Source organism: Echiichthys vipera, assembly GCF_963691815.1.
Source record: "Echiichthys vipera genome assembly, chromosome: 12".
NCBI lineage: Eukaryota > Metazoa > Chordata > Actinopteri > Perciformes > Trachinidae > Echiichthys > Echiichthys vipera.
Window position 1 is genome coordinate 23,285,523 of NC_139837.1, and position 21,791 is coordinate 23,307,313.

General features: G+C 37.1%; 1 protein-coding gene across 1 annotated transcript; it reads right to left on the reverse strand.

The window, feature by feature from the left end:
* Positions 1 to 13,219: 13,219 nt before the first annotated feature.
* On the reverse strand, positions 13,220 to 21,152 carry vps29 (VPS29 retromer complex component). Its single transcript, XM_083924867.1, has 4 exons — positions 21,108 to 21,152; positions 16,821 to 17,012; positions 15,964 to 16,199; positions 13,220 to 13,741 (listed from the first exon to the last, which is right to left on the reverse strand). Exons 1-4 carry the CDS (start codon positions 21,108 to 21,110, stop codon positions 13,624 to 13,626), a joined length of 549 nt encoding a protein of 182 aa, XP_083780993.1. The 5' UTR covers positions 21,111 to 21,152; the 3' UTR covers positions 13,220 to 13,623.
* Between the last annotated feature and the right edge of the window lie 639 nt (positions 21,153 to 21,791).

The following is a 21,791-nucleotide window of genomic DNA, read 5'->3' on the forward strand; positions in this document are numbered from 1 at the left end:
TCCGTATCCTGTGAAAGAGTCAGATGCAGTCGCTTTAGGTAAGAGCAACCAGTGCATCCCCTAAAAGATGACTTTGGTGACATTCTGACTTTATCATGTAGTACGCAGTCTCCTGATCTCAGGTTAATTCATGATGGATTTTTGTCAGTTTGGGTCCTGGAGATACGCTAAATTTCTCTTTTGGGCCTCGAGCTGAAAAGTTTGGGAACCACTGATCTAGTAAAAAAAAAATCAAATCCCTGCACACTGTTTTACTTGCAAAAATGGTTAAATAAATAGAAACGTTTCAATACTAGACCTTCAGTGAGTAAGGGGTCATCTTAAATAGGGATTGGCTGCAAGTCTGTGACCTTCGCACACATGAAATCTAAAAACACATTAACTTTTATATGGTTGAAAAGATGCAAAATATCCACTAATAATCAAAAATACATATAAAGTTGACTCATAATAATCCTAAAAGATCAAATATAACCAATGTATCATCAAAAATAACATTTTGGTTATCAAATAACAATAAATTACAGTATAAAGTATATAATAATCAACAAATAGACTCCCTGTTTAAATTGCTGATATTCATAGCATGTTGGGTTGTATATGAAATAGGGATAAGTGTTTATATAAGAATTATGATGAAGAGTGGATAAAGGGGTAGGCACAAACAAGTGAAAACTTCTTCCTGCTCCTTTTCAAATATGTAATATTTAAATTTTTGTTTGTTTGCTTGTATATTGGGTTGCAATATATTGTATACAGTATATTGCTTGTTCATTGAATATATTCATGTTGAGGTTTATTTCCTATGGTGCTTTATCTTTATATAGTGTATATATTTAGCTTTTTAACATGTTTGAAATCAATAAATTGCATTAATTTAATCTAAAGGTTCAATGCGTATAACAAATGAAGTCAAAACCAGATGAAACATAACTATAAACATCTAAACATTTAAAAAAACATTTCATCATTTGGTCCATTAGGGGTCAGTGTCTTTAAGGTGTGAATCCAGTAGGACTCACATCGCCTGATCATTTTATCATGATTATCATTGATCATTTGTTTTCTGCAGAAGAGAGGATAAACTAAGACGTGGACCAATGATAAGGCTACACCTACGAGTTACACATTAACCTGCGCAACAATAGTGTGTGTGTTCTCTGCAGGACACGCCCCAAGGTTAATTTACGTCACAATAAAAAGCTTTATGGGAATCCCCGACATGCCTGATATGTCAACACCAGAGGCCCTGCAGCACTTTGATTAGGTCTGATTTGAGCTGCAGTATCACAGTTATCCAAGTATTGCTCCAACACTTTGATTCGGCTCCCCCTTCACATTGTTGTTCACCGTTTTTACACGTTATGTTGTAAAAAAAAAATCTAATATTAAAACAAACTTTAATAGGTATATTTTTAGAGAAGCAAGTTAAGTCCAGGTTAAAGTTTGCATTTTTTTTCATTTTTTGTCATTTCTAATTGTCCAAACCATCATCACTGCACTTGCGTTATCAGCCTTTAAGTCATTTTGTCAATACAACACTTCATAACTTTACAGAGGTTTTATACTGTACATTTCATCCACACACATAAGAGAATTATAATTCAATTTAACAAACGTGGCCTCATTTTAAGCTGTATTGAAATCTACTCTAAATCTACACTAACAGGACAGACAAGTCGTTCACGATGATGATAATGATAATCTAAATGAAAAGAAGCTCACTTGTGCATAGAAAGTATGCAAACGAAGGAAAGTCAAACGAGTCTTACCATCATGGAGGTTGTTGTTGTTGTTATTCTCTATTAAAGGTCTGGTGCTCTCTCTCCTGCCTACATTTTTCAACCACATTTTCATCTCCAGCTTTAAAGTTTTCACACAGATTGAATCTGCACTTAAAAGAGATGTAGGTTCCAGATTAGGACTGCTCCTTTGTCCCGCTCAGCAGCTCTTTGATCCCTTATGAAGGAAGCCAAAGGGGTTTTCCCATCACGCTCCACTTTCATTTTCATTTTAAACTGGTTCCAGCCTGAGAAGGTTGAAAGTGGTTGCATCATGTGGAGAAGAGCCACAGTGACTTCATTAATACTACAGCTGCTGCTGCCACAACTATTACACTACTTATACTACTGCTAAAGAATAATATGTAATTATTTTGACTGAGTGTTCTTTCTTGATCTTGAAAACAATACTACTACAAAGGTGCGGTTTGCAGTAGGAAAAGCACAAGTGTAAATGGTCAAATTAATTTTATTTTATATGGCAAGCAATTTTAACATTTAAGCCAAATACAGTCCTTTTACATTTTAGATATCCATAATAGCATTACTACTTGTCAACTTTGAATTCTCACTAGTCAGAATGATAATTTAAGTCATTCTTTCTAGAGAAATTGCAGTTGTACATATCCGTAAAATTACAGATATCTGCAATACATTTCCAGTCTAGCTATTATATGTTTAAACCTTTTTGAGCTTTTACTGTGACAGGTCAAAATGTCTGCTGTATAACAGACATGTCCAGTACCCCCTCACTGTCGTACCAAAGTTTTAGCTTTCTTTTCTGTTATAGGGAAGGTTTTCGTTGCCACCGTACTCAACAGGGGAATTGTTGGGTGTATGTAAATCATACGTGTGGTCTATACCTACTCTGTAAAGTGTCCTGGGATAGCTTTTGTTATGATTTGGCACTGTAAATAAAATTGAGAATTCCTATTTTTTTGCCAGCCGACCTCTCTAGCCTTTGCTGTAATCACACTCTTAAACTGCCCATAGGAGTTCTATCCAGAGGCTGAGTCAAATGACACAATACAAGCCCTTTTTATGAGAATGTGCATTGAAACCAAAGGGGAAACCCTGCCTTGACAAATGAACTTTTAAAGCGTCTGAACACCCACACAGGTGTTTTCAGTTAACTGGTTGATTAGCTCTCTTCTCAGGACTGAGTGGGTGTGTCTACTGTGATTGATTGACATCTTCCTGATTCTCCTGTTAGCTTTGTTTCACCTGTTAAGGCGGGACAAAGAACACATGTATCATTCTTAGTGGTAGACATTTATGACCTCAAATTCTCATCAAAGCCCCGCCCACCTTCAACCCAGGCAGAGGTCTAATCAGCCAGAAGAACTGAAAACACCTGTGTGGCTGTTCAGGGGCTTGAAGTGAGCTTCGTGGTACCGTTTAACTCTAATTGCAAGTTTTGTATTTGTCGATCCAGGTTAACCAAAGAAACCCTGGGTATGTTCAGCGCGCTTACACCCCTCAGCTTGTTAACAATGTGGAGCATTTAGGAGCTAAAGAGACAAATATTTCCCTCAGGAGTCGGTGGAGACCAAAACCAGAGCTAAAAGAGATAATATTAGACTGAGATTCATCAGATGGACACAAACAGGACTCCAAATGAATCATCATGTTGTCTGCTGTGTTAACGTGTAAATGAGTTTGCTAACACCATTGCCTCGATAACTTTATGCTGTGATATTTCAACAGTGTTTAAGACTCGTTGAGGCCACACATAGCTGAAAATCAAGTAACAGCAGGTTTAAATGAAGATGTATTTCTTTTTTGTTACACGTTACTTGTAGTAAACATGCCAAAAACCAGTGGTTGGGTGTGCCAGCGTCAAACCCAGGCAGAGTTTCAGCTAACGAGAGAGAAAAAAGAACTGACTTGGCCTCGTTGGTGTGACTGAGGGCTAAAGATAAAGCATGGAGGCATTATAGGGCACAGACAAAACAAGACAACTCCATTATCTTATTAATAATAAAACATAGCCACAAAGCTTAATTCAGTGGTTTTTATAGTTACTTTATCTCTAGTTGTAACCAGGAAGGAGGAAACAGCAGATGTGAGTCATGTTTACCTGTGGCTGCAGGTATGTGTGTATTATTCGATATCATGCAGGCATGCCATTGTTCTGAATCACGAGTGGAAAGTGTTTGTGAATGGAAAAACCTTCACTTGTTTACACAAACTTTCTTTTACGGTCAGGTTATAATGGAAATGAAACACATGGGAACTGAATTCACATTAGAACTGTTTATATTGTATTCTTTCTCCATGATTGAACAACATTTATTGAGTTTAGATCATTTACTTTTATGTTCAGGGTTACACAGAATGGTCAATCATGTTCCCTCATTATTTACAGGGTAAATTAAGTATATTCGATGGATTCATTTCGGTGCACAGTCGTGTGAGTGTGTCTGAAAATGGTTGTAACAAAAAGAAAGCTGTTAGTAAGTTATCAGGGACATTCCCCTTCTCTCCTGTACCACAGAGAGCACAGGGGATATCCATTATCAAACATCAGGAACGCTGGATATTCCCTTGAATCCCAACAAACCGACACAGTTGAATAACATTTGTTTGTATGATGCAGAAAGAGGTATAGCGTACCTCATTGGCTGTTTTCACCATCAGTGAGTGGAGCCAGAATGCTCCTTAAACGCAAAGTGTTTTGTGGCTGTTTTTGTCTGTGGCTTCTTTCTGTTGAGATTTTTAAAGCAGCCATGGCGAGATTATTATCACGTTATAACAGTTTTGTTTCTAGCAGCCTCTTTGGCATTAAGATAAGGGTAACCCCTCCAAATGTCGCGTTTACCGTCACTGTGTTGACTTTTTAATCTCTTTTGTAAACTTTATTGTCGTTCACAACATTCACCTCTCTACTTTTTAGTCTCGCCCCTTCAAAGGAGATCACAAATTAGAATTAAAATTAGAGAGCAAAGTATTAATACCATGACATGACATTAAAGTTTAATTTATTTGTGTCTGATGGGAAACATTGTTAGGCGTTGGACTGGGAACGACTGAACCCAAAGTGTCTAAAGAAGTCAGTTCAATTTGGAGGAGGAAGTGTCACAGCCCAGATCTAAACCCCATACACACACACACACACACACACACATACACACACACACACACACATACACACACACACACAGACACCTACACACACACCTACACACACACCTACACACACCTACACACCTACACACACACACACACACACACACACACACACACACACACACACACACACACACACACACACACACACACACACACACACACACACACACGCTCCTCAACCACTTCTGCCCTTACTACAGTTTGCATAACTTCATAACAAACATATTTTCTCATTTCAGTACATAGATGTGTAAATAGTATACATTTTTTTACCATAAGCTCTTTTTTTTTACACTCATCTTTTATTGATGTTAAAGTGTAACAATAGAGTATGACAACAAACTAAATGATGTAAGAAAAGTATTTATAACTGCAGAGGTGTGGACATGTAAGCAGCATTTTATTGTCGTAGCTGGTCGCTCATTGTAACTACTTTTTATGCTGTTTGGTCATTTAATCCACAACAATGAATTATATTTAACAAGTTTTGTATGAAGTTTCAAACTAAATCTAGTGCAGTAAAACAAGCACAACATCTCACTTTGAAATGTAATCCAATGGAGGTGTTAAGTGTCATAAAGCAAGGTCAAACACCTCCAGAATACCAGAGTATAGTATTAAATACCTGTATATTCTGAGGAGAGGAAGAAGAAGAAACTGGAGTATGCAAAACTAAACTCTTTTTTTTTAGTGTTGAATCCAGGACATCTTACTGCAAAAGTTTATTTTCTCTCTCTTGTTTTAGCAAATAAACTGGAGCGTTGTTGGAAGGCCACGCCCACTGGCCCCCAGACATCCTCTTCACTTTAATTCTCTGGACTGACCTCCGTGTGGACAGTTTGTGACTTTAAACAGGAGCTGAACTCGCTGCTGGTTCACAGGATATTTGTCTTTGTGCGTTTCCCTGTGATGAAGAAACAAGTGACATTTGCAGAAAGTCGCACGGTCCACAGGCTCCATCAGAATGAGGCTTTGCAAAGGTAATGTTTTAAATTAAAATTACATTTTTAAATGATTTTTTTTTAACCTGTTAGTATGTGTCAATGTCACTGAGATGACACTTGTCTGTTGCAGGAGCGCTGGGATGAATGAATCAAAGATGGGTGAGTTTGCATCCTACAAAAAGACCGTTTTTATTTTTTTTTTAAATCAGCAGTAAAAAAGTAGATGTCTTAGCATTTTATTCAACATGTTAAATCCACTGTGTTCTGTCTATTTCATTGTCTTGCCTCGGTTCAGATTTCCCGAGTTCATTGTTAAATAAACAAAACATGTCCAGTTTCCTGTCCGCTTTGAAACCTGAGAGTCAGGTTTTCTATCTGGGACACGGCAACGTTAGCAGATCAGTGGAGAAGAGTGGAAATCCTGAACCTGAACCTGAGTCACGCCTGGGCACTCAACTCATGCTGTTTACTAATTAGAAAGCAGTTTGACACAGCCCACATACAAGTCTTTTGGTGTTGTACTCATGTGTGTATGTGACCTCATAAATAAGACTTACATTTAAACTTGTCTTTGATGCAAAATGACTGAAAATAGATGCAAACTCAACTTCAAAAAGATGCAAAACCACCACAAAAAGATGCAAAATGACTAAAAAAGATGCAAAACCACCACAAAAAGATACAAATTGACTAAAAATAGATGCAAAACCACCACAAAAAGATACAAAATGACTAAAAATAGATGCAAAACCACCACAAAAAGATGCGAAATGACTATAAATAGATGCGAAACCACCACAAAAAGATGCAAATTCACTAAAAATAGATGCAAAACCACCACAAAAAGATACAAAATGACTAAAAATAGATGCAAAACCACCACAAAAAGATGCGAAATGACTAAAAATAGATGCAAAACCACCACAAAAAGATACAAAATGACTATAAATAGATGCAAAACCACCACAAAAAGATGCGAAATGACTATAAATAGATGCGAAACCACCACAAAAAGATGCAAAATGACTAAAAATAGATGCAAAACCACCACAAAAAGATGCGAAATGACTAAAAATAGATGCAAAACCACCACAAAAAGATGCGAAATGACTAAAAATAGATGCAAAACCACCACAAAAAGATGCAAAATGACTAAAAATAGATGTAAAACCACCACAAAAAGATGCGAAATGACTAAAAATAGATGCAAAACCACCACAAAAAGATGCAAAATGTCTAAGAAGAGATGCAAAACCACAATTAAAAGATGCAAAATGACTATAAATAGATACAAAACCACCACAAAAAGATGCAAGATTACTATAAATAGATGAAGAACCACAACTAAAAGATGCAAAATGACTAAAAATAGATGTAAAACCACCACAAAAAGATGCGAAATGACTAAAAATAGATGCAAAACCACCACAAAAAGATGCAAAATGTCTAAGAAGAGATGCAAAACCACAACTAAAAGATGCAAAATGACTATAAATAGATACAAAACCACCACAGAAAGATGCAAAATGACTATAAATAGATGCAAAACCACCACAAAAAGATGTGAAATGACTATAAATAGATGCAAAACCACCACAAAAAGATGTGAAATGACTAGAAATAGATGTAAAACCACCACAAAAAGATGCGAAATGACTAAAAATAGATGCAAAACCACCACAAAAAGATGCAAAATGTCTAAGAAGAGATGCAAAACCACAACTAAAAGATGCAAAATGACTATAAATAGACACAAAACCACCACAAAAAGATGCAAGATTACTATAAATAGATGAAGAACCACAACTAAAAGATGCAAAATGACTAAAAATAGTATGTCAGCATGTCTGTGCCCAGGGGCCCGTTGTCTCAGAATACACGAGTATCCTGGCTCTTAACTGAGGCATAGATCAAGTTAAAAACGTGTGTTTTTCTTCTCCCCACGAACACCAGTTAAAGATGAAGGCGTGGACTTCGACAGTGGTCTGAAAATCCACAAACTGCGCGATGCTACAAGATGTGAAGCACACCTCTCTCAACACCTGACGACTGCAGCCCCGTTTCTGAAGGTGAAGGATCTTAGAGACATTATGTTGAAACTTCTACAGCTGATTCATCCTTATGATCCAAACCAGGTACAGGTTATAAAGAGACATGTCCCTTCACCAGCCCTTAGATCCTCTTCTGCCAGCCTGCTACAGCGCCATAACACAAAGGAAAATTAGGGATGCAGCTCTTTTCAACTATGCTCCCAAATGATGGAAATCCTCACCCAAAAACTTTTTAAAAACAGTTAAAACACATCGTTTTTTTTAACCACCATTAACAACTTATCCCAGCATTTTTTAAGACGTTTTTTTCCTTTTAAGGCATTTTGTTTATTCTGTTTCATTGTTTTATTATTATTTGATTTACTCAATAATTTAAGCTACTTTTATGGCTGGTTACTTGTCAGTTTAGTACCTTGTTTATTATTTCATTTACTATTTGATTTGGCTGTAAGCAGTGTTCTTCTTGTGGGACAGATATTAATTTCAACATTTTTTCATGTTTAATGCTCTTAATGTTTGTCTTGTGAAGCACTGTGAGCTGCAAGTTTATTGTTATTAGAGTACAAAACAACCTGACCTCTGTCTCTCCCTCAGCACGCAGCACTCACACCAGCTCAGAAGGAGTATCTGTACACCGTTGCGGCTTCCTACAGCGCCGCTCACGTGCGTAACCTCATCACCCAACACTACATGAACGTGCTGCACAGGTGTGTACGAGCAGGTGAGAAAGAAACTAAACAAATAGGTTTTTTCAAGCCTTGTTTGTCCCGTTTTTTGTCCTTTCTCAGAAAGCACACATACTATATTTTTGTGGTTCCGAAAGATTCACCAAAGAAATGGTCTCAAAGCATTTTCATATCGGGGTCAACACTCTCCCCTCTTGTATTACAACAGCTCCTTCTGCAGAAACCCTTCAGTCCAGACTGCAAACGTCCTTCTATGTTAGACTTATAGCTGTATCGGTCATTTTCAGCTCAACAACCTTGAAACTGTGCTTTTGGAATACACATCATCTCATGGTCTATTTTGGTACTTACATACTTCACATAAGCCATCGAGACAGTTTTCGTGTACGTATGTATGAACGTAGTATTGAGGGAGTGTTGCTAACAGCCGGACGTGGCTAACACTGATTAACTCAGGGCAGGGCAGTACAGTGAAGGCATTCAAAGGTCTCTTTTAACCATTAATACTGCTGAAAATAACAGCAAACCTCTGCAGCAGCATGAGAAGAGTCCTTACACAGAAAACAAAGCACCAACACCGTAGTTAGTGAACCGGGAGTTTATTAAAAGAGGGTTTTAAAGACTTACCTACTGGCCCCTGTACCAGCTCCTATCATAGTAAAGTCCACTCAAGTGGATTAGCAAAGTCAATCCAGAAGGAAGGAGCCCATTGGTGCTTTGTTTTCTGTGTAGGGACTCTTCTCATGCTGCTCCAGAGGTTTGCTGTTATTTTCAGCAGTATTAGTGGTTAAAAAAGACGTTTGAATGCCTTCACCGTACTGCCCTGAGCTAATCACTGTTAGCCACGTCCGGCTCCGTAAATGGTTCACACACTAAAAAAAACAACTGTCTCGATGGCTTATTTGATCTAGACAGTGTCGAACAAGACTGTGGGATGATTTTGCGCCGGAATTTCACTTTAATACCTTCTATTAAATTTCTTCCGAGTCTTCGCTACGTATATTAAGTAAGTCTGGAAAAATGTGGCTGTAAACTGCAAATTGTTTTTTCAGAGGCAAACAACTGTAATTTTAGTTTAAGTTTTAATCAAGTAAAAAAACAATGAGATTTACAGGAAAATATTTAAACGCAAGGGTAAATTCTGTTAAAGTACCAGAGAATCATGGAACAATGGGAGGACTGACATGCACAAACATGCAAAATAAACCTAGACTTGACTAGAGTTGACTTGATTTAACGCTGCGCTCTCAGCTGTTCTGTAACTATACAATATCTATTTTGTATTTCTGACCAAAAACCTGCTTTATGTCCTCACAAAGGTTTTAACACTATTTTGCTTGTGGCTGTATTTTTAGGTCACAACCCTGAAACCGACGACCTCGTTGTTGTGTCTTCTGTTTCCTCGACTGATGAGAGAGATAAGCATCGGTCAGAAGTTTCCTCTAGAGCGAAACACAAGGAGAAGATAAACGCCAGTGCAAGGAATCCTGGGAAATCCTTTCTGCCAAAAATCCCAAACAGACAAACCAGGTGGGACGCACACTTTCAAACACATATATTTACAAAAAACAGGATTTAAAGGAGATTAGGAAGATGTTTTTTCAAGCTGATTACACATCTGTTTGGGGCAAAATACTGTATAAATAAATCACTATTCTTAAACTTTATTTGTGTTTATAGTTGAATATTATGCCATAAAAATGAGCAAAACATCTAATATTTGCAAGTTTTTTGTTCAGACACATGAAAAATAAAGCTAATATTGCAGACTTTCCAACACATCAGCATCAAAACAAACAAAGACGAAGAAAAATACAACATCGCCGCCCACGCTAAGAAGAAAGATTCCAAGAATTAAGTCAGAGAAATCATCATTTAAATCTGCTGCAAGTGTGTCTTAACTTTCATTTATGTTTCAAACTGTAGGGTCATTTTGGCAGCAAGCTTCTGAAAAGTCTCTTTTATTATTTTGTAGTATCTTCATCTTTTTGTGGCGGACATTTTAGGGAAGTGAAGCGTCTGTGAGTGCCTTGAACAGCACAAAAATAAAAATTATCAGTTTTGTTATTTTTATATTATAGCATTTATATATTATTATTATTATAAATAAATGCTTCTGTTTTTGTCGCAGCTGCTGAGAAAATCTTTGTTTATTATATAGTTTAGTGTATTTTAATGTTTTTTGTACCAGAGATTTTAGGGTTCATCTCATCAAATATGCATAATTATTTTAAGTATGTAAAACATGTTGTGTTATGTTATTTATTTATTTTATTCTTTAAATGTGTTACTTTATTTATTGATTTGATTTTATTGTTTACTGTATTTATTCATTTACTTTATTTTTGATAGAAGTTTATTTTTTTTATTTCTTATGTTTCCGTCTTTGAGTACCTTGAAAAGCACTCTACACATTTTATGTATTATTATTATTTTTATAATTAAGTGTTTTTGTTTTTGTTGCAGGAGCCAGAATCAGGAAGTTTGAGGAGGAGGAAGAAGAAGAAGAGGAGGAGGAGGAGGAGGAAGAAGAAGAAGAAGAAGAAGATTTCTCTGAGTGACTGTTTGACTTCACTCTCTGTGGGAGAATGGGAAGACGACGCTTTCTCACATTTAAGACAACTGAATTGACTTTTTGAGTCGTCATCTACATCTACAACATATTGTGTCGATATAACCTGAGAATAACCTCCAGGTGAACCCAACAAACCTCCACATTTATCATAAATTAGTCTTATTGTATCTCACTCATTGTATGCACCAGTACAATGACGATAAATAAATCATATTCTATGTTACACGAGCAAAACAAAGCAAACACACGGTGACGAGCAGCTCAGTTTGCAGCTTTGTCATTCAACCTGCACCGGCACATTTAGTCCTTAGGTGCCCCCCAGTGGTGTCAGGAGAAAACCCTTCTGGAGACTTTCATTTCCAGGAAATCACGTGTTCACTTCTTGGTTGAAAGATGAGCACCTGAGAGCCTGAACTGGATTTAACTCTTTAGAGACGATGACTTCACTTACAACTGAAACAAACAGCCACTAAAAAAGACTCCTGGTGTTCTCCTATATATATATATATATATATATATATATATATATATATATATATATATATATATATACACTTTATGGTATATGTGGTTCTGTTTGGTTAAATCCAACCTTAAATTCACTTTAGACATAGTGTTGTTTTTCTTTATAAAGTCAGGTGGTACTGTTGAAGTATAGTTCAGTTCATCTTTTCTATTTTGGTGTTTTTAGTCACTTTTCAGTCTAAAAAACACAATAAAAAAACGTCATAATATTTTTATGTAAGCTGTGATATTTAACACTTGAATAAATCACTTGAAATGTGTCTCCTGTCTTGTCAGAATATAAGGTTTTTCTCCATGATTTTTGGTTTAAGTATTGAATGTCCTTAATGTTATTATGAGGCTGCATTTATAAAATTACTGTAGTTTTAACATAAATTTTCTAATTATATCATTATTTAATATTCTCTTACATTCATGTTATGTCTAAATTGGCTCATGGAGAACAACCCAACGTGCCGAAGAACCAAAACAAAAAATATTCTAAATATTCTTAATTTTTCACATTTGATATGTTCATTTACCTGCTAAAATATATTCTTGATAAATGTCATGTCCCTACGCAGAGGTCTAAATCTTTTTCTCTACACAGTCAGTATTATCAGTATTTTACACCTTTGCTTCAAAACAGTCCAATATCTACTCTTAAAAAAAAAATTATCTGCTTTAAAAAGTTAAAAAAAAAAATGTTTGCTTGTAATTAAAATTTACAGAACAGGTTCTTATTTATTTACAAACCAACTTCCACCGTACAGCAAAAAGACAAAGATGGATTACTGCACATAGAATGTTGCTGAAAAAACAAATTAATCCTAAAGAGACGCTTAATAATCACAAGTATGCGCAAAATGACCACAGAGAGACAAAACATGACTATAGGGATGGAAAATGGACACTGAGATGCTAAATGACTGAAACTAGACAGAAAATTAACACAAAGAGCTAAAGAAATGACACAATCATTGTGTCATCACACACATAAAAAGGCAACCAAGAGACACAAGCGACATAGAAATGTAAAAATGTAGAAATAGATGCAAAACCACCACAAAAAGATGCAAACTGATTAAGAATAGATGCTAAAAAAATAACATGCCAAACCATTACAAAGACGTACAAAACAACTTAAAATGGATGTAAAATGACCACAATGAAAAGCAAAATTACTACAAAAAGACTAAATGTTGACTCTTTGAATTTCTTTATTAAATGACTGTTGAGTAATTTGTTCTACGTAGACAGAGCGAGGGGCCTCTGACAGGTCTGTGCCCAGGGGCCCGTTGTCTCATCATGAGTCGATCGGGGGCCGGTTAGAATTGAATGTGCCTCTGACACAGGGGTGTAATATCCTTGTGTCCACATACTTTTGGCCAACATTAGAGGTGAGTTTGGAGAAAATTTGGGGACTTTATTGTACACTTAAAAATACACTGGAACAGGTGTTTTCCCCTTCACTAACCATACCACCACAGTATTATCCTTTATATGCACACATTCATATTGGTGTTATTTAAGACAAAACGACTGATGGAGTGAAACTAGATCTTTATTGTGGGAGATAAATGAATGCAAAAACAAAAGGCCGACTACATGAATCTAAAGGCCTGTTGGTTACAGGACGTGACGAAGGGCGACGATGACCAAAAGAAAAAGAAAAATGGCACCAAATGTTTCTTTTGGATAACAAATACATGTGACATTATTGCATCTTCTACAGTTACCAAATGGCAGCTTGGATACAAGCAAATGTTGATGACTTATAAACAATATAATACATATTTTCTTTTAGAGTTAAGTCACTGTTTGTTACAGCATTAACATTGTGGTGACTGCAGGGGAGCTGCTGCCCCCTGGTGGTGGTGGAAAGGAATGAAACGATACACGGAGCCACGCTAACCCAACTCCTCCTCCTCCTCTTCCTCCTCCTGTCCTTTAAGATTTCTTGTACTCGATTCGCTCCACCTTGACGTCATCGCCGATCAGCTGATACACGTACGTCACCACCGTAGACGCCTGGATGTCCATTAATACAAAAGAGGGGATGATGTTGCTGTAAGGAAAGAAGAGACGTGCGTTTCAGGTTGAGGCTTTTCCTTCACTCCCCACTGCTGGAGTCTGGTTTCTAATGTTTCACCTGCTGCACTGTACGTCACACCGGAAAAGACCCTCACTGTCCACGGCAACATCTCTTTTTTGATAGAAAGTAGTTCCCCAAAAAAACGTTGAATTCGTGTCATGTTTCAGTGCTTTTAGCAGCATACGTGCTGGAAGAAGTACTTTTACGTAAACAAAAGTCGTAAAACTAGTAAAAGTCCTGTATAAACTTCTAAGTCCAAAAGTATCAAAATATACTTAATGTACAAAAAGTAAAAGTACTCATTATGTAGAATATATAAATAGAATAGAATAGATCCCTGTTTTCCAATTATTGATGCATTACTTTATATATTGCTGCTTAGCTTAATCTGTAATAATAGAGCAGCATAATGTATTAGTTGAATTCTCTTTTTGTCAGTAATCTAAAAATGGAGAGACAGAAACAAAACGACAAAGAAGCGTAAAATAGATGCAAAACCACCACAAAAATGATGCAAAATGAAAAGTAAAAAGTAGATTTCCCTCTTAGATGTAGTGGACTACAAATATAAAATAACATAAAATGGAAAAACTTGAGTAAAAATGTAGTTATAATAATAATAATAATGTAGTTTTATTCCACCACTGAGCAGCATTAAGTTACCTCTGAAAATGTATTCATTCATTTCTATCTTGTTATAAAGTAAAGATAATCGGTGATTAATATATTATGAAAAATTACAAATAATTAAATACTACTAATTAAGGAGAGGGGGTGGGATTAAATAAGTTATACTTCTTCCAACTCTTTTTCCAGTATGTGAATTTAATATTATTTTTTATTATTATTTTAGTATTTTTCTTCTTTTTTTTCTGCCTGCGATGGTACAATCATGATTGATTATTATTATTATTATTATTATTATTATTAGGGCCCGAGCAGCAAAGTGCCAGGAAACCTATAGTTTTTGATGAAATTATTATTATTATTATTCTACTGTGCCATGGCATTTTTGAGGGGCTTAGGATGCACGTAGGCTCACAGAAATTAGCACACAGGTCAGAAGTGGCGAAAATTGCAAAGTTCAAAAGTCATTGTGGTCCATAGCGCCCTCAAACGCACGCCATGGTTGGGATAAAGTGCTTTTGATGTTCATGAAATTTGGTGGGATCATTGCTCTCATCTTAAATAGCACATGTACAGACGCACAAAATTACTTGGATTTGATGCCACAATTGGGCTTGGGCATGGCACATCGGCTCTATATCGCCCCCCTAATTACTTTTAGCATTTTTGAGGTGCTAATCGTGCTCTTAAGTGCACAAAAGTTGCACATGCATCATTAGTGTCTAAACGTAATACCTGATATGGGTCTTGGGCTTGTTTGTGTGCCTCCTAGAATATTTCAAAGTCACTGCCCCCTTGTTTAAATTTGATGTAGATGTATGAAATTTGGTAGGCAGATGTAAAGTTTGGAGATTAAAAAAAAAGCCTCTTGGAGCCATACCCTCAGTCCAACAGGAAGTCGGCCAATTTGGAGTTAATGTGAATTTTTTTCGCAAAGTCAAGCCAGTCGGACGTGTTGTACTTAAACAAACTCCTCCTGGAGAATTAACTTGAGTGACTTCAAATCTGGTAGGTTGCATCTAAAGACCTTTGTGATGCGAAATTGCGAAGCTTTTGAGGATTCATGGAACGCCCTCGATGTGGCGTGGCGGTGAATTTTGCCCAAAACTTAAAAAAGAAAGTTGTAGCAGCTCAACTTCACTTTCTCAAATCTGATCCCAATTTTCACATGCTGGATGAGAGTCCCGGCCTGAAGACATCTATATGCGGAAATTGAGTCATAGTCATAGCGCCACCTGCTGACAACAGGAAGTCAGCTTTATGTGTCAAACTTGGTCACATTTTGAGGGGCTTGGGATTCTCAAAAACTCACCAAAACTGGCACAAAGGTCGAAAGGGGCAAAAATTGCAAAGTTCTGCAGTAATTGGGCTTGTGTGCCCCTCTACATACCCCTCGCCCCTCGCACGTGGGGTGCGAGGGCCTGTTCAATAATTTCATTGTTTTCACTTTCTGTTTTAATTTTATTTGCACATTCGAAATAAACATTTTTAATCAATAAATCAAAAAACTAATTTATCTCCGTCTGCAGCCTTTGTGGTTTCAGTGTGAGGTGGCGTTTCACCAGTACCTTTCCAGTGCACTGTAGGCTCCTGTGGCCGAACCGGGGTTGATGTAGAACTTGTTTTCGTTCTCGAACGCTTCGAACTTGTGCGTGTGCCCGGAGATGAGGATGTCGACGTCCAGCTGTCTCTGGAGCAGCGCCAGACTGGCCATGTCGCCCCACGGGATCACCTGGTGGCCGTGGATGAGACCGATCTTAAACTGTCCCACTGTCACCACCTTCTGCTCCGGGTAGTTCAGATTCTGAGAGCAAGTAAAGACAGGGAAAAAAAAATTGTTGTTTTAGTTTGCTGTTCTCAATCTTAGTGATCGACCACTTAAAACCGTGATGTGGAAAGATTTGACCAGGCACACAGGGTTTGTACACCTTTTCCAAGGTCAAATTCAAACACTTTCAAGGTCCATTTTCAAGGTTTTCCAGCACCTTACAGCTGTGGTAAACTACATGTTTCTTCCAATAAATACATAGACACAACGAAACATTAAATTCAAGGATTTCAAGGACCTGTAGAATCCCTGGACACAGAAGAATGCCAGTTCTTTAATGTGACTGTTTCTAAAGATTGTGAACTAGGGAGGTAAAACTCAATTTGCAAGAAGGGAGTAATACAATTTCATTACACAGCGATTAGTCTTTACTGCTGCAATTACATATTAAACCACATTAATTATGTCTTTATCACCCCATCTGCACTTCAAAAACTGGAAATTCTGTAAAATAAAAATTATTTGGAGAACAAAGTCTACACAGGTCAATCTGGCTTAACGAACATTTCGATTTTGCCTAATTCATCTTAATGTCTCATCATTTTATCGTATTGTGGTGTGTGATAAATAACCCTTGCTGTGTTTTCTTTAACCGACCTCGTCAAAGTCTCCTCGGACTATGTGGACGTCTCCGGCGAGAGTCTTCAGGTAGTCATAGCTCTCCTTGGTGCAGAGGTTGCCCGTGCAGAGAATGTGTTGGATCTTCCCCGGGACCAACAGCTTCTTGAACTTTGCTGGCAGGGTGTTGCACCGGTGAGGGATGTGCAGGTCACCTAACACCAGGACCAACTGACAGTATCACACACAGACAGGTTAGTCACTCACCAATGAGGGAAAGTTCAGGCTGTGAGAAGTGGCTGCTAAACAGTGAAAAAAGAAAGTGGGCCGAGGATAGAGCTCTGTGGGATGCCACAGGTCTGGATCCACCAGAACCATTGTCCTCCCCAGTTAGTTATTATCAAGTTGCCTTGTATCTTGTTTAAAACCATCAAAAATGTCCAGTTTAATGTTAATGCAGCCAATCAAAATAATTAGTAATATTCAGTACACTGGATAAACAAGCTTAAAGTGTAACTCGGGCGAAATTGGACCCCACAGTCTTTTTCAGCATGAACATACATTAAATCAGTCATCGAGACTTGTTTTTTGGGTGATCACCGATTGACAGAGAAATCCCGGACAATCGTTAACAGCCAGACATGGCTAACCCTGAGTAGCTTGGGGCGGAGCGCCGAACGCATCCAAACGGCTTTTTTTTAACCACTTATACTGCTCAAAGTAGCACTTAACATCTGCAGTAGCATGATGACAGTCCCTACACATAAAACAAAGCACCAACAACGAAGTAAGAGAACCCGGAGTTTATTAAAACATACTGTTTTACAACGCTACAAGCCTTAGCAGCCGGCTCTGTTCGTATTGACAGGCAGCCCAAACAAGTCGATTACCGAGTTCAGTTCTAATGAACCTCAATAGAACTGAACTCCAGTGCATTCAGTCATCGACTTGTATGGATGCAGCCGGCAGCTAATGCTTGTAACATTGTAAAACAGATTTACTTCTAATTCTAAGAGGTGATCACCCAAAAAACTCTTGATGGCTTATTTGATGTATGTTCATGCTGATCCGGTCCAACTTGGCCAGAGTTACACTTTATTTCATAAGGCTCAAACTTGTGAATAAGCAATGTTTGCAAGTAACAAGCTTAATTTATTAAGTGTCTGAATTCACAGCTGGATTTCAGACACTCAATAACAGACATGAGAGGGAGATAATTAAGTTTTTCACACAAGAAGTTAACCAGAATCACACACCAACAAACCTGAAGCTTCAAACTCAAACATTGGAACCCATAAATAACCTTTTAACAGATGGTGGTTGCATGTCACGATTTTGGCAAGAAACAAACGCAACATTTTAAGGTTCGATTTCCACACTATAAATCAGTTTAGCTGATAAAACAGTGCATACAGCTGGTGAGCTCTGACACAAACCAGGAGCTGGTGAACAAAAGTTAAATGTATTGTGAAAATGTTAAAGTATTTAATTAGTTTGAGCGACTAAATGAATAGTTTCTGCATCAAAAGGTCCTTTCTTTATAAATACATAACAGTAAACGTGGTCCCGATTGGATTGCCTCGCAAAAGAGCTGCTAAAAGGGTTTACCAATGAGGACAGCTCGTTATTTCTCAAGTGGAAAGCCTCCATTCGCAAGGATTTCCTGTTTTTACATGAGTTTTGCAAGGATTCCCAAGGAGAGTTTGTGAAACGTGACCTTAAAGCCCACCTGAGTCACAGCAGGTTTATATGCAGGTTCTAAAATGGGAAATCCAACTGTGACTTATTACTAGACTGTTTTGGTTAAATGAGTAACAAGTAATTTCTTGTTTAGGAGAAAGATCGGTGTAGAGCAGGTGTAATTACAGCATCAGAGCCTGACGGGCACCAGATCCCCGCACTAGTTAGCCCTCCACAGCTGTGCAAACCCAACCCCGTGTTAGCGTGGCAGGCAGAAGGTTGAGCAGAAAACAGGGATCCAACACAGAGCGAGAGCACTTACCCGGTGACCGGCCTGGTTGATTGGAGGAGGAGGAGAGTGGGTGAGATAGGTGAGGAAGACAGGATGTGCATGGAAAAAATGAGACGAGGCATAATAAAACAAAAACAAACATAAAGACAAGAAAGAGTTGGGACAAGAGGGGGAAAAACTAAAATTAGAAATTAAAAAGTGAATGGATTAAGTAGACAGAAATTAATCATTCAAAAACAAATAAGAAAAGTTAAAGGACAATGTGCTTGAATCGACTGTTAATGGTTGATGGTTAGTGATGATGATGAAGCACGTGTGGTTGCAAAATCATGTGGGGAAGCAAATCAAAGTGCTGAATTATATTATACTCAGTGGTGGACTGTGTTTCTATTTTCTGCTCCACTACGTCTCCAAATGTACTTTTTACTGCACTATATTTATACCTGACAGCTCAAGTTACTTTACAGATGACGTTTTTTGTGAAAAACTGAAGGATGAAGTGTTGCTTTAGGTGATTAAAACATTTCTCCTCATCCTTCTCAAGCTAAATAAAGTCTTTAAAAAGTGTCTTGGATCAGCTGGAAAATGCATCGTCACAAAGCTGAAAACATGAGAAGTTCTTAAAGATGTGGTTCTCCCAGATAAGCAAGTCAAAATGATACAATAATGATTTGATAGTATCGAAAGTATCAAAGCTATTTTAAGCTGTGTTGTTGTTGTTGTGTTCTCTGTAGCGGCACTGGGTGTTAATAAATACATATATTTATATATCCTATTTTCGTGTCCCATTGATTTTTTTTTCTTTTTGCCGGAGTGTTGAGTATTTTTTTTATACTAGTACTACTATTACATGTTGGTATCGTTACAACCTTGGTGTGATAGTCACACTAATATGATGATCTTATAGAATATGATGCATTGCTGTAGATTAAACTACCAACAGGATATAAAGGAGTTAAAATGAGCCCAACCTGAAACATAAACAGCTGTAAAAATGCCACAGGAATAGTAATCATAACAGAGACATCAGATATAAAAAGTGACAGTGACAGGGAACATTTTACTGCACAATCAATACACTTTGCTGGTAATACTTTTACTTTGGTAAAGTAATTATAGTTAGGTCGTGAATACAGGACTTTTACTGTAGTGGAGTATTTCTGCAGTGTGATATTAGTAGTTTTACTTCAGTTAATAAGTATTCTTCCACCACTGCTTGTAATCAACCAACCGCATAGATTTCAATTGCACCTAAACAAGTTGTTTTTACAGAAACCTCGCTCCAAGTCTACAGCCTGACTTTATAATTCCAGATAAGACAAATTTGATTTAAATTTATTTTAAACATGTAAAAAAGAAAACCGAAAAGGTCAGACAGAAAAAAATAATATTAAAATAATATTACACTACTAAAGGCATAGAGATACATCAATAAATACTTGTTTTTTTTTCTTTTTTGTCTGAAATGGAGTGCGAAGAGATATACACTAATTGAATCCCATCCCTTCTCCATAATCCATTGCTAGTTTGTTAACAGTTTTCTGTCATATATGTATTTTTATTTCTTTATTTTTTTCGAGACTCGAGAAAAATCTTACAAATTACAATGTGTTCCTTATATTTTCCTATCAAACATATACATTATAATGTCTTACATATTTATTTAATTGAATAAAAAAACATAAACACATTGATATATTTTAGTGTTCAAAATAAATATTCATTCAGAATTTAAAATGAATAATAAGTACATCAAATAGAGTGGAGAAAAAGCTTAATTAAGAAAGACTAAAGAATTTAAATAAACAAACAATGATAATCAAACAAGGCAAAATGAATGAATAAGGTGTAACTGTAAAAGCAGAGGCTGTTTAGCCTTCAGAAACCACCCACAGTGACAGTTTCTGGTGGTAAACAGTAGTCCTGCTGCACAGGAAAAGTGTCTCATCAGATAAAGTAGATGTTAGCCTGTTAGCACAGCTGGAGCTAACTGATACACGAAAAAGTAAAATGTGTCGTGAAACCAATTCAACAGACAACACCAATGGTCGGTGGGCAAACATGACAAAGTGAGAGACCACCGTGCACATGGAAACAGGGACTTTAGGAGCGCTTGCAGCTTGTTGCAGTGGGTTTTTGGGGGGTTGACTGAACTGATCAGCTGTCATGTGATCGCTGCTCCATCTCGGACTGAAGCTTCATTAAAACAAAATACTGAATTTGAGACTTGTTTGGGCGCTTTAAGAACTCGAAGTCGCCCTCCTTACTTCCACAGCGAGTCTTAGAAAAGGTCGCGGTCGAACCGCGGGCTGTAAATGCGTTAAATTGTGGCCTTTTCGCCATTTCGTACTCACCATCTTCTATTTTGCTGTTTCTGCGAGTCAAGTTGAGGAAGCGCCTACGCACGTTAAGCGTCAAGCCGTCAGCCAATGAGGGAAGAGAACGTCAGCGTATGCGTCAAACTAGATGATATGACTTCCTTTTGTCCTTTCAAAATAAAACGAGTGACATTTCATTTGTTCATAACCTTTGGCTTGTAAATGTATGCATATAGCATTGGCAAGAATAATCAATAGATTTATGATATCAAAACCAAAAAGTGTTACAGTTATACCCCTAGCTTAAGCTGTCAAAAAACGTAGAGTAAAAATGAATATACTGGGTTACGAAAATACAGTCTATGGTTCCAAATGTAGTGCAGTAGAAGTTTAACAGTGTGTTTTAGTAAAAAAGCTTGAAAATCTGCCAAAAGAATAATCTAACAGAAAAACAAACACATAAAATGTAAATGGGAAGCGGTTTTAACATGTAATTACACTCCTATCTCTAATTACATTTAAGATATTCATAATAGCATTATGCACCTATCCACCTAAAATAACATTTGTACTAGTCAGAATAATCATTTAAGATGTGCACAACATCATTCTTACTAGTACAAATGACGTCACCTTTGCTCTCCCCGTGTGTTAGGCTTTGAATTCTAGATATCCACAATTATATTTTAGATAGCTAGAATTGACTTTCTTTATATCTGT

Coding starts and splice junctions, on each gene's coding strand:
- vps29 (XM_083924867.1), bottom strand. Junction 16,200..16,820: donor TCCGAGGAGACTTTGACGAG/GTCGGTTAAAGA, acceptor ACTTGCTCTCAG/AATCTGAACTACCCGGAGCA. Junction 13,742..15,963: donor GCCTACAGTGCACTGGAAAG/GTACTGGTGAAA, acceptor CTTTCCTTACAG/CAACATCATCCCCTCTTTTG.